A 13,892-nucleotide genomic window follows, 5' to 3' on the forward strand; every position below is an offset into this window, starting at 1 on the left:
CAAAGAGTCCTAAAGCATTTTGGTCAAGATGGAGGAGTAGGCAGACACACTTTGTCTCCCTATGCAATCACAACAAGAATTACAACTAAATCTCAAATAATACCCAGAACTGTGAGAAAATTGAACTGTATGGAAGTCTGACAACCAAGAATTTAAAGAAGCCACATTCAATCAGATGGGGAGGAGGGGTGAAGACACAGAGACAGGGCAGAGAGGCGAGTAGACGCAGTGTATCATGGAGAGGCGGTGGTGGAATGGCCACAGGTGCTTTCATATTCACATGTGGGGGATAAAAATTGGGAGGGACACCTTATGAGTGAGCGATCCCAGCCCCAGGACAGACCACACAGCCCAGGGTTCCAGCACTAGGAGATAAATCCCCATAATTTCTAGATGTACAAACCAGTGAGGCTTGGGGTGGCAGAAGAAACTGCCGGATTTTGAGGAAACTCCACTTAAGGACCCACACAGTCTTAAAATATATGCAAACCCACCCACAGGTGGGATTCAACACCATGGTTAACAGTTGGAAGGGCACCAGTTGCATACGGGGAGTGGGTGAAGTGACTGGGAAGAGGGTGAACGCCGGACAAACCTCCAGAAGCCAGGCAGTGGCACAGCCCGCTTTACAAGTCCTCTTCCCACACAAAGCCCCAAAGCAGTGAAGTGGGTTGGCCCACGCTGGTGAATACCTAAGGTCCGCCCCACCCAATTTATAGGTGCCTTTTTTACAATAGGTACTATTAAGATGGGGAGTCAAAGCAGCTTTACCTAGTACATGGAGACAAACACAGGGAGGCTGTGAAATTGAGAAGACAAGGAAATGTGGCCCAAATGAAAGAGCAGAACAAGACCCCAGAAAAATAACTAAACAAAACAGAGATAGCCAATCTATCAGATATAGAGTTGCAAACACTGGTGATTAGGATGCTCAGAGAATTCATTGAGTACAGCAACAACATAAAGGAAGAAATAAAGGCTACACTAAGTGAAATTAAGAAAAATCTACAGGGAACCAATGATGAAGGGAAGGAAGCTGGGATTCAGATCAATGACTTGGAACATGAGGAAGTAATAAACATTCTATCAGAATAGGAAAAAGGAACAAGAATTCAAGAAAACGAGGAAGGTGTGTGTAAGAAGACTCTGGGATATCTATATATGCCAACATCTGAGTCATAGGGATGCCAGAGGGAGAAGAGGAAGAACAAGAAATTAAAAACGTATTTGAAAAGATAATGAGAGAAGGCTTCCCTAGGTTGGCAAAGGAAGTGGACATGCAGGTCCAGGAAGCACAGAGAGTCCCAAACAAGTTGGACCCAAGAATGACCACACCAAGACACATCATGGTTAAAATGACAGGGTTAAAGATAAGGAAAGAATCTTGGGAGCAGAAAGAGAAAAGCAGAGAGTTATCTACAGAGGAGTACCCAGAGGACTGTCAGCTGTTTTCTTGGGAGAAACACTGCAGGTAGGAAGGAACTGGCAAGAAGTATTCAGGGTGATGCAAGGCAGAGATCTACAGCCTAGATTGCTCTATCCAGCAAAGCCATCATTTGGAGTGGAGGGACATATGGGGTGCTTCCCAGGCAGGGTAAAGCTGAAGGAGTTCATCACCACCAAGCCATTGTTACATGGGATGTTGAAGGGACTTATTTTGGAAAAAAGGGAAAGATCAAAACTATGAACATTAAAAAGGCAACAAATTTACAACTATCAACAACTGAATCTAAAAATAACCCAAACCAAACTAGGCAAACAACCAGAACAGGAACAGAATCATAGATATGGAGATCATTTGGTGGGTTATCACCTGGGAGGGAGAATGTGGGAAAAGTTGCAGGGATTAAAAAGTGTAATTGGTAGGTACAGAATAAACAAGAGGATGTTTAAAATAGTATAGGAAATGGAGAAGCCAAAGGGCTTATTTGCATGACCCATGGACATGAACTGTGGCATGTGCTGCTGGAGGGAAGGGTGTACCAGGTAGAGGGGTGCAAAGGGAGAAAAATTGGGACAACTGTAATAACATAATCAATAAAATAAACTTTTAAAAAAGCAGTAAGAGAAAGATGGGTAGTTACGTATAAGGGAGCTCCCATAAGACTACCAGCTGATTTCCTAATGGAAACAGTTCAGGCCAGAGGGACTGGCATGAAATATTCAAAATGATGAAAAGCAAGGCCCCACAACCAAGACTACTTTACCCAACAAGGCTATCATTTAAAATTGAAGGGTACATAAAAAGCTTCCCAGACAAGATAAAAACTAAAGGAGTTTGTTATCACCAAACCACTATGACAAAAAATGGTAAAGGGAGAAGAAGAAGAAGAAAAAGGAAGGAGAAAAAAAATAAGGGGAGGGAAAAGAAGATGAAAGAGAAAAATACTTAAAAGAATAAAATGGCAATAAATACATATCTATCAATAATCACTTTAAATGTAAATGCTTAAATGCTCCAATCAAATAACATAAGGCAGCTGAATGGATTAGAAAACAAGACCCATATATATGCTGGCTACAAAACACCCAACTCAGAAGGAAAGATATAGACAGACTAACAGCAAAGGGGTAGAGAAAGATATATCATGCAAATAGAAAGGAAAGAGAAAGCTGGGGGAGCAATACTTATATCCGACAAAACAGACTTTAAAACAAAGGATACAGTAAGAGACAAAAAAGGACACATCATAATGATAAAGGGAGCAATCCAACAAGAGGATATAACACTTGTAAACATTTATGCACAAAACACAGGAGCACCTAAATATGTAAAGCAAATACTGATAGACATAAAAGGAGTGGCTGACAGGAGCACAGTCATAGTAGAGGATTTTTAACATCCATCAACAAACAGAAAATTTTCCAGACAGAAAATCAGCAGCCTTAAAATGACACACTAGACCAGATGGATTTAACTGATGACTTTGGAGCATTTCATCCCAAAGAAGCAGAATACACATACTTTTCAAGTTCTCAAAGGATGTATTCTAGAATAGAGTGCGTTAGGACACAAAAACAAGTTAATAAATTTATGAAGATTGAAATCATATCAAACATCTTTGCTGACCATTATGGTATAAAACTAGAAATCAATCACAGAAATGAAAAACACACAAAGACTTGGAAGCTAAATAACATGTTACTAAACAATAAATGGGTTAACAATCAAATCAAGGAAGAAATCAAAAGATACTTTGAAACAAATAAAAATGAGAACACAACCCAAAAATCTATGGGAAACAGCAAAAGCAGTCCTTGGAGGAAAATTCATAGCATTACAGGCCTAATTCAAGAAACAAAAAAAACTCAAATAAACAATCTAACTTTACAACTAAAGGAACTAGAAAGAGAACAAAGCCCAGAGTCAGTTGAAGAAATGAAATAATAAAGATCACAGCAGAAATAAACAAAGTTTTTAAAAAAGTACAAAATAAATCAGTGAAACCAAGAGCTGGTTTTTTGAAAGATAAACAAGATTGACAAACCTTTAACTAGAATCATCATGAAAAAAACAGACAGAACCCAAATAAAATCAGAAATGAAAGAGGACGAGTAACAACGGATATCACAAAAATACAAAGGACTGTAAGAAAATACTAGGAATAACTATATGTTAACAAATAGGACAATCTGGATGAAGTGGATAAATGCCTAGAAACATACAATCTTCCGAAACTGAATCAGGAAGAATCAGAGTATTTGAATAAATTACAACTTATAAAACTGAAGCAATAATCAAAAACTCTCAATGAAAAAAAGTCCTGGGCTGGATGTCTTCACAGGTGAATTTTACCAAACATTCAAAGAGGAACCAACACCTCTCCTTCTTAAACTATTCCAAAAAATTCAAGAGGAAAGACTCCTAAGCTCATCTTATGAGGCCATCATTATTCCAATTCCAAAACCAAAGACACCACAAAGAAAATTACAGGCTGACATCCCTGATGAACACAGATACTAAAATTCTCAAAAAAAATTAGCAATCTGGATCCAGCAATACATTAAAAAGATCATACACCATGATCAAGTGGGATTCATTCCTGGGATGCAAGGTTTATACGATATCCTTAAATTAATGAATGTGATATACCACATAAACAAAATGAAAGATAAAAACCACACGCTCATATTGATAGGTGCAGAGAAAGCATTTCTAAAATCCAGCACCCATTTATGATAAAAACTCTCAGCAAAGTGGAAACAAAGGGAACATACCTAACCATAATAAAGGGTATATATGACCAACCCACAGCCAACATCATACTCAAAGGGCAAAAGACTGTCCGCTTTCACCTCTCTTATTTCTTATTCAGCATAGTACTGGAAGTCCTACCAGTACTATGATTAACCACATCAATCAGACAAAAAGAGGAAATACCATGTTTTTCAGACCATAAGACACACCTAGGTTTTAGAGGAAAATAGGAAAAAAATTTTTGAAGCAAAAATGTGGTAAAATATTTAATAACATAAATAACATAATATTTCACCAAAGTAAATATAGAGCTACATTTGGACTATAAGACACACCCCCATTTCCCCCCAAAATTTGGGGAAAAGGTGCATCTTATAGTGTGAAAAATATGGTAAAAGGCATGCAAATCAGAATGGAAGAAGTAAAACTGTCACTATTTGCAGATGATATATTGTAACAGATAACCCTAAATAATCCACCAAATAACTACTAGAACTGATAAATGAAATCAGTTAAGTAGCAGGATACAAACTAAACATCCAGAAATCAGTTGCATCTTTTTACACCAATAATGAACTATCATATAGTGAGACTAAGAAAACAATCCTATTTACAATTGCATCAAAAAAAAACCCCTAAGAATAAATTTAACAAAGGAGGTAAAAGATGTGTACCTGGAAGACTGTAATTCACTGAAGAAACTGAAGAAGATACAAATAAGTGGAGGCATATTCTGTGTTCATGGATAGGAAGGATTAACATCATTAAAATGTCCATACTACCCAAATCAATCTATAGATTCAATGTAATCCCTATCAAGATACCAATGGTGTATTTCACAAAACTAAAACTAATATTAAAAAAATTTATATGGAACCACAAAAGATCCCAATAGGCATGACAATCTTGAGAAAGAAGAACAAAGTTGAAGGAATCACTCTTCCTAATATGAGACTATACTGCAAAGTCATAATAATAAAAACGGCATGGTGCTGGCATTAAAACAGACATAGAGATTAATGGCACAGAACAGAGAACCCCAAAATAAACTCATGCCTTTATGGTTAGTTAACATTTGACAAAGGAGGCAAGAACATACAATGGGGTAAAGACAGTCTCTTCAATAAGTGGTATTGGGAAAATTGGACAGCTTTGTGCAAAAAAATAAAATTAGGCCCCCTTTTACACCATACACAAGTATAATTTCAAAATGGATTCAAGACCTAAATGCCAGATTCTAAACCATAAGAATCCTAGAAGAAAACACAGACAGTAAAATCTCAGACATTTCTCATAGCAATATTTTTTCTGACACATCACCTCAAGCAAGGGAAAGAAAAGAAAAAATAAACAAATGGGACTATGTCAAACTAAAAAGTTTTTGCACAGCAAAGGAAACCATCAACAAAATGAGAAGATAACTCACTAAATAGAACATATTTGCCAATGATATATCTGATAGTGGGTTAATATTCAAAATTATAAACAACTTATAAAACTCAACACCAAAAAACCCTAAACAATCCAATTAAAATACGGGCAAGCCCTAGCTGGGTGGCTCAGCTGGTTGGAGCATGGTGCTGTACACCAAAAGGTTGTGGGTTCAATCCCTAGTCACGGCACATCCCTAGGCTGCAGGTTGGGTCACCAGTAGGAGTATATATGGGAGGAAACTGATGTTTCTCTCTCTCTCAAATTACTAAACATATTCTTGAGTGAGGATTAAAAAAATTTTTTTAATGGGCAAACAGCCTGAATAGACACTTCTCCAAAGAAGACATACACATGGCCAATAGACATATGAAACGATGCTTGACATCACTAATCAGAGATATGCAATGCTTGAAGTCACTAATCAGAGAACTGCAAATTAAACCATAATGAGATATCACTTCATAGCTGACAGAATGGCTATCATCAATAAATCGACAAACAGCAAGTGCTGGCAAGGATGTAGAGAAAAAGGAACCCTTGTGCACTGTTGGTGGGGAGGCAGACTGGTACAGCCACTGTGGGAAGCAGCATGCAGTAACCTCAAAAAATTAAAACTCTAACTGCCTTATGACCCAGCAATCCCACTTCTGGGAATACAGCCAAAGAAACCTGAAACACTGATTCAAAAGAATGCATGCACTCCTGTGTTCAGTACAGCGTTATTTACAACAGCCAAGATTTGGAAGCAGCCCAAGTGTCCACCACTAGTTGAGTGGACAAAAAAACCTATGGTATATTTACACAATGGAATACTACTGGGATGTAAAAAAAGAAGAAAATTTTACCCTTGCAACAGCATGGATGGACTTAGAGAGCATTATACTAAGTGAAATAAGCCAGTCAGATAAAGACAAATACCATATAATTTCACATGAGTGGAATCTAATGGACAAACTGAACTAACAAGCAAAATAGAGACTGACTCATAGATAGGGAACAGACTGACAGCTGTCAGAGCTAGGGGTGGGGTTGGGGGCTGTGTGAAAAAGGTGAAGGGATTAAGAAAAAAAAAGTCTCATAGACAAAGACAACAGCACAGTGGTGATCTCCCTAAGATCACCAGGAAGCTATCTGCCTTGTTTGCCACGCGGACATCTGCACTGGGAGTGCAGGAGCCACGGTGGGCACGGCTGCTGGTGTGCTGGTGCCTCGGCACCAAACTAGGCAGTGGCATGACACCGCATCAGGGGGCACTTAATTCACCGTCACCACACCCTCTCGGTTAAAAACAGGTTGCACACGTGCCCTTGATTAAGAATTAATTTCATTAATTCTCAACCCTTAACTCATCTTTTTAATCCTCTGTGGGAAGCCTTCTGCTGCAGACTGAAACACAAATGCTTTCTGAAGAAGTCCTCAGGCGACTGAGGGGTGAGCTGAACTAGCCACTGTTCCCTGCGACACCACTTTGCTGTGGACTGGCACGCTGGTCACTCAGCCGTGGCTGTCTGGCACATCCTGAAGGTCAATGATGTGAGTCTTGCACTTCAGGGAAAGGACTGGCAGGATTTGCTGCCGATGATAACATCTGAGCTTTCAGGAGCAAGGTAAAGTTTGGAAAACCAGTATCCTCCACCAGGAGCTAAATTTTGTATTTTCTGATGATACAATGGTGGTAATATCAATGAATGTGATTTTTTTACTACCTAATGAAATGTCAGTATTTGGAAGACCTATGTAACTCAGTCAACCAATATTTTCCAAATGATTGATATATGATATTCCAAACTCACTGGTAAAAGAGTCATTCAAAAAACAAGATTGGCCTGTGGATTTTAATCTAACAGAGTATGAAAATTCACTAATATGATTCAGATGCCCACAACTATCTGAAAAAGCTATTAAAATACTCATTTCTTTTCCATACTTCAATACTCTGTGTGAAGGATTTTTTTCATATACGTCAACCAAAACAGTGTGTCACAACACACTGAATGCAGAAGATGTGAGAACCAAGGTGTCTTCTATTAAGTCAGACATTTAAGAGACTTGCAAAAAGGTAAAACAATACCATTCTTTTAACTAATTTTGTTACTTTAAAAAATAGTTATTTTTCATACAAAATATGTCATTTAGGTAAAATGTAATGGGCTTATTGTTGTTATGCAGTTATTAAATAATATATATTTTCCAATTATTCTTTTTTTAACTGAGCTACAATTGACATGTAACATTATGTTAGTTTCATGTGAACAACACAATTTGGTATTATGTATACATTGTGAAATGATCACCACAGTAAGTCTACTTAACATGCATCAATCACCTCACAGTTATAAGTTTTTTTTCTTATGCTAAGAACTTTTAAGGTCTACTCTCTTAGCAAATTTCAAATGTACAACACAGTATTGTTAACTAAAGTCACCATATTCTACATCACGTCCCCATGACTCCCTTATTTGGTAACTGAGAGTTTATACCTTTGACCACCTTCACACTGATCACCCCCAACCCCCACTTCTCACTTCTGGCGACTGCTAATCTATTTTCTGTATCTATGAGGATTTTTTTTTAAAGATTCCCCATAAGTGAGATCATATGGTATTGGCTTTGTCTGACTTACAAAATAATATTTTAAAATTTCTGTTTTAATTTTGAATACAGTAAATATATGTAGGTATAACCCACAAGATAAAAAGTTCTTTGGGGTCCTCAATAATCCCTAAAAGGGTGAAAGAGTTCTGAGATCAAAAACTTTGGGAACTGTTACTCTGGAGAAACTTGCACAAGTGTGTACAGGTTTGTACACAAAGATAACCACTCCAGAACCACTCCAGCACTGTTTTAGAAACAAAAGTTTAAAAACAAAGGCTGCTCAAATGTTTTTCAGAAATGCTGTCTGAATTCACGCTGTCTGCTCCCACCATTACTGCCTCCCTTGGCCGCCACCCTGCATCCCGACCCCACCTGACAACGCTGAAAACACGTCTGCAGCTCCGTTCTCACAGATGCACAGCGAATGGGCCTCTGCAGTAGCATCTACCTGACCATCTCGCTCCTTTCTCCCCTCCAGGTACTTACCAGTTTAAATCCCAACTTCTTGACCCAACCCAACTTCAACCAAAAGAGCTTCTAAGTGAAACAGCATTTGTATAGCAAATTCTAAGCTTTTTAAAAAACAGTTTACAAATCACTATGTTAAACTCTAACCAATAATCAGGAATTGTACTGTTACTTTTCCTTCCTTCCTCTAAACAGGGTTAAGTAGGTGAGTCTCAGACAAAGGCAGTTCAGTTCGTTTTGCAAAACCAAAGGAATATTAAACTTTGGAATGTATCTACCTCAAAAGAGGTCATCCAAATTGGACTTTTTCAAAACTGAGAAAGCAATTAATCACACAGGTAGAAGCAGAAAAGCATCACGATTTCCCACTCGCAAGTAGTAAAAGCAAGCTTTTATCCAGGAATGGAAATTGCAAGAAGAAAACTGGTTCTGGAAGGGTGAGCAGAAGCTAGTAGAGAAGCAGTAATTCATGGAAGAAGAGGAAAGAGATGGCACTCTATGATCTTTCTGAAAAAGGGACTCAATGGCACAGTCCTTTCACACTTCTCTACACTATCATATCACCTTATCTTTACCTCCACTACAAACGTGTCAACAATGTGCTCCTTGGGGAGGAACCAGTGGGCTACTTCTTCTTCGTCCATCACCGGAGCAAGATGAAACCGCTTCAGGTAACTGTTGGTTAATTCTCTAACTGCTTTGACATCTCTTGGTTCCATTGGTCTTAAGCCCGAAGTCTTTGTCACCTTGTCAGAGTGAAAACAAAACAAATTGGGAAGTTTAAATACAGAGGGGTGAAACGCACTTTGCACTAAAGTGTGGTCTGCAGACCAGCCACGTCAGCGGCACAGGGAAGCTTGTTAGAACTGCAGACTTTGGGATCTGTCCCAGACTTACCAAGTCAGAATCTTGCAGTTTAGCAAGATTCCCTGGTGATTCGTCTACACACTAAAGTTTGAGAAGCACTGAGTTAGAATATATGCTAGACAATGCGTTGTATCTTATCTTTGTGTGCCAGGTCTTTGGTGAATATTGCCCATGACCCAAACAAAATCAAAGGAACACTCCAGGTTGATCCATATACTAAGGGCAAGAATTCTAACAGCTGAGATGACAGGGCAGAGCAATCTTAGCATGTGTTCTGGGTACTGTGCTTTAAAACTGCCTTGTCTGACATTCTGAAAACACAATGGCAAAAAGCTCAGACATTTATTTCAATGGTCTGTGAAAAGGATATAGCTATTTGTTCTCATAAGCAACAGTGAAATCCTATTGATCAGAAAGGAGAGGCAAGTGTTTTAATAGCCAAGATTTGTCTAAAGGCAAATGGCTGGCTGCCAAGAACTGGTTGTGGCCTCTCATGCCACCTTTTAGATAAAGGTAATCAGCATAGGCATGGGAGCCCATTCTTCCAAAGCATCACAGATTTCATTAAGTCACAGGAATACAATAACCTAAAGGTCAGGACATCTGGATCTGTTCGACCTCCTGTCCTGAAAAGAGCTCCAGACACCACTGAGCTCTCTAGGAACTGCCTAGACACCAGCACACTAGAAGTGGGAAAACCCACTCCACGTGCTTGTTTGAACAGACAAGATACCAAAAACTTAGAAACGCAATTTCATTTTCCCAGCTAATTTGATGTTTTTGAAGAAATATTGGATACATTTAATTGATAACTTGTATATAAACACTGCTACTTTACCTTTTCTGTCCTAATTATTTCTAAATATATTAAGAGCTGCCTCTGAAATTAGATCATTATGATCCCTGCATACCCCAGACTAGTAGAAAACAGGTTTTCATTTTGTGTGCTGGCTCTGCTCGATATTAGCAGTTGTGCTGAGGTCTCCAAGGTTCTGTGACAAAGGATGCTGATTGATTATTGATTGGTGAGAGAAAGGAGATGGGAAATACATTTTTTGTATCTATAGACCCAGTAGTTCTTAGCTAAGTATTTACTATATAAAACTCAGTTGTAACTTAAGTAATCTATAAAGACACGGTTATACAGCTAAAATAGTTTTATGGTCTAAATTGAGAGAATCTAAGTTCTTAACACTTATAATAATAGAGAAATCATAGTTCTAGCTTCTGTGGATCTCAAAGTGAAAGGACAAGAAATCTCCAGGTCCTTGTTTCCATCCCAGGCTAACCCTTCAAGCAAGCAGGGCAATACCAGCCTGAGTCTGTACTGAATGAACGCCTGTGTTTTGTACCACAGTCATTTATAGAGAGGTGAAGGCTACAGACATGGAAGAAAGTCACTGTCGGCTATGAAAAGATGATGCTTCTGTGGCCTGACATTTATATGCAAGCCAGGCGTGAAATTGCAATTTTCTTTTGTTTCCCCTGAGTCAGTTTTAGTATTGGTAGAATTTTTATACTGCAATTCATGGGAAGAGGGAATCTATGTGTTTCTAAATTCTGTTAAATGTAATAAACATGTATTTCTAAATGCTACTCAGAAGACCAAAACCATATATGTTGCATACTGGAATCATTAAAAAAGATTGTTTTCTGCTATGAGGATGACCTTGATAAATTTTAAATGGTTTTTCTTAATATTAGATTTTTTTTCTTTTGTTACTGGCTCAGTACCAATCAACAATATCAAGCCATTAGATTAATCAATGAAAGCAACAGGATACACAATGTGTTAATACAGAAAATTCAGAAATGAAGAAAAGGCTTGCCAACTTCCTTCTAAAGCAAAATATGTATATTTTTTATTTTTGATATTTTTAGAGAGAAGGGAAGGGAGGGAGACAGAGAAGGAGAGAAACATTGATATGAGAAACATTGATTGGTTTGCGGTTTCCTGACCTGGGACCAAATCTGCAACCCAGGCGTGTGCCCCGACCTGGAACCTAATCCGTGAGCCCGTCTGCTCCGCCGCCTCAGTGTGTGGGACAATGCCCAACAAGCCGAGCCGACCATCCAGGACTAAAGCAAAATATTGGTCAGTAGCACAGTTCCCACAAATTCAACACTCATACTGCCCAGTCACTAAACCAACGTCCTGAAAGCAGCTGTTCTCAAGTACTCAAATACTAGGCTCTGAAAGATCAAGTACTTCCAAGTCCTGGCTGGCGTAGCTCAGTGGATTGAGCGCGGGCTTCGAACCAAAGTGTCACAGGTTCGATTCCCAGCCAGGGCACATGCCTGGGCTGCAGGCTACGGCCCCCAGCCACCGCACATTGATGTTTCTCTCTCTCTCTCTTCCTCCCTCCCTCCCTTCCCTCTCTAAAAGTAAATAAATAAAATCTTAAAAAAAAATCAAGTACTTCCAGAAAGCTTTGCTAATGTGGTTATAGCCATCCACATTTGTCATGTTAGAAATTAGACATTTTAAAACAAAAAATACATATGTATGTATATATATAGTGCTCATATATATATATATACACACATATCTATATATATATGAACACAAATTTCATACAGCCTGTGGAAAGACTTCATAGTACATTTGTAAGATAATGAAAGTAAAAAGTGCAAACTATGTTTTAGTATTATTGTAAAAAGTGGTGACTTCGCGGACCGCCTGAAAGGGCCTCAGGGACTCTGAGAGCTGCTATCTAGAGTCTCCGAAGGCCGGAGACATGGGCAGTGGGATGCAGAGGAGGAACACACAGGGCAATGTGTGTTTGGGCAAACAGACAGGGAGAAAATAAACAAACTTAGCAATTTATAAGCACTTTGAGTTTTTACAGAAGCATTAAAGCAGAAAAGAACGACGGACAATTTCAGCTATAAAAAATATAAGGTCCTAGAAAACAAGGGGCAAATATTTCCTTTTGCTGACCAACAATGGCTTATGTATCTCAGGGCCTAAACTTGCCTCTTTCTGACATCATGAAGTCACATACTCTTCAAAAAGTCTACAGAAGCATGAAATAAATTTTAACCTGTAAAACAGAAACACTCAGTTAAGCTGTTGTCTTCAGGAAGAGATGGGAAGAACCTAAAACTTAGGTAAACATAGTAACTTTGGCATAATCTGGAGTGAAGTGGTAATATGTTCTGAGTGTTCAATAAAAAGCAAAAATTATTTTCCAGTAACTGAGAAAAATCTCAAATTTCATAAGCAAACTCTGTATCTCAATCAGACTTACTTTCCCACAGTCCAACTAACATGCATTCCTCACTGGACTCCATGTATATTGAAATGTGTGTAAAAGCTGCTGATAAGGTCATAAAGGAATAAAGCTCAGAGTCTATCAAAAAACAGAAGCAGTGTTTGTCCAACCATGTGGCATGAATGTTGCAGGGGTGTCCAACCTTTTGGCTCTCTGGGCCACACTGGAAGAAGAAGAGTTGTCTTGGGCCACACATTAAATACACAAACACTAACAAAAACTGATGAGCAAAACAATGTTTTAAGCAAATTTACAATTTTGTGTTAGACTGCATTCGTAGCCATCTGGGCCATATGCAACCCATGGGCCGTGGGCTGGACACCCCTGTAAGCCAAGGTTCCAGAGTGAAGATGTAAGCAATGACTACAGTTATTTATTTAATTTTTAAAAGGAGCAGTAGGACACTAAACACTAAAAAAAATCATCTACTGCCAGTAAATCTAGAATATCTCATTGTCTTAGCATACCTTCACAACAATGCAGCAGGAATGATGGGAGATTCATCTGACTCCTGCTCTTTATCTGATTCAGATTTTTCCACTTTTAAGAGCACTGACCAAAAAAACCTAACTTTCTTTTGAAATGCTCAATACAAGTTAAAGACAAACCAACGTTACGGTTGAGAAACACATTACTCTTGGAAAAAACCCTAGCATCTTAGATAGCAGTAACCAATGGTGTGGGCTTCAGGATAGTTCTGTCCTGACGTTAAACCTCTGGTAAATGAGTCTGGTGTTTCCACGTCCTCTTCTGTGAAATGGGGAGAATGACCTGCCCGTCTATGACTGTCATGAATAATAAGTGAGGCCAAGGATGCACAATGTCTAGCATGATGCTGGCCACAATAAGGGTTACCCCATATTTAGGGGTCTACAACAAAGGTAGAAACCAAGCACAAGAAGCAAAAACAAGAATAATGAATCAGAAAATAAGACATGCACAGAGCCAAAGTTGCACTCACTGAGGTTCTTCTCTTTGTGAAGAACTAAAGGGTTGTTGGGTAGAGAATCAAGACCTGAAATTTGTCAGACAATCAAGGCGTTTTTTTTCTGTGA

General features: G+C 38.6%; 1 protein-coding gene across 5 annotated transcripts in view; it reads right to left on the minus strand.

The window, feature by feature from the left end:
* Positions 1-13,892, minus strand: part of NMT2 (N-myristoyltransferase 2) — a 74,798-nt gene that overhangs the window by 16,128 nt on the left and 44,778 nt on the right. For all 5 annotated transcript variants that reach the window (XM_036024095.1, XM_036024099.1, XM_028506002.2 and 2 more), the window contains one exon: positions 9,271-9,441. In XM_036024095.1, the coding sequence (XP_035879988.1) occupies positions 9,271-9,441 (171 nt within the window). The remainder of the gene's footprint in view (positions 1-9,270; positions 9,442-13,892) is intronic.

Source organism: Phyllostomus discolor, chromosome 1 (assembly GCF_004126475.2).
Source record: "Phyllostomus discolor isolate MPI-MPIP mPhyDis1 chromosome 1, mPhyDis1.pri.v3, whole genome shotgun sequence".
Classification (NCBI taxonomy): Eukaryota; Metazoa; Chordata; class Mammalia; order Chiroptera; family Phyllostomidae; genus Phyllostomus; species Phyllostomus discolor.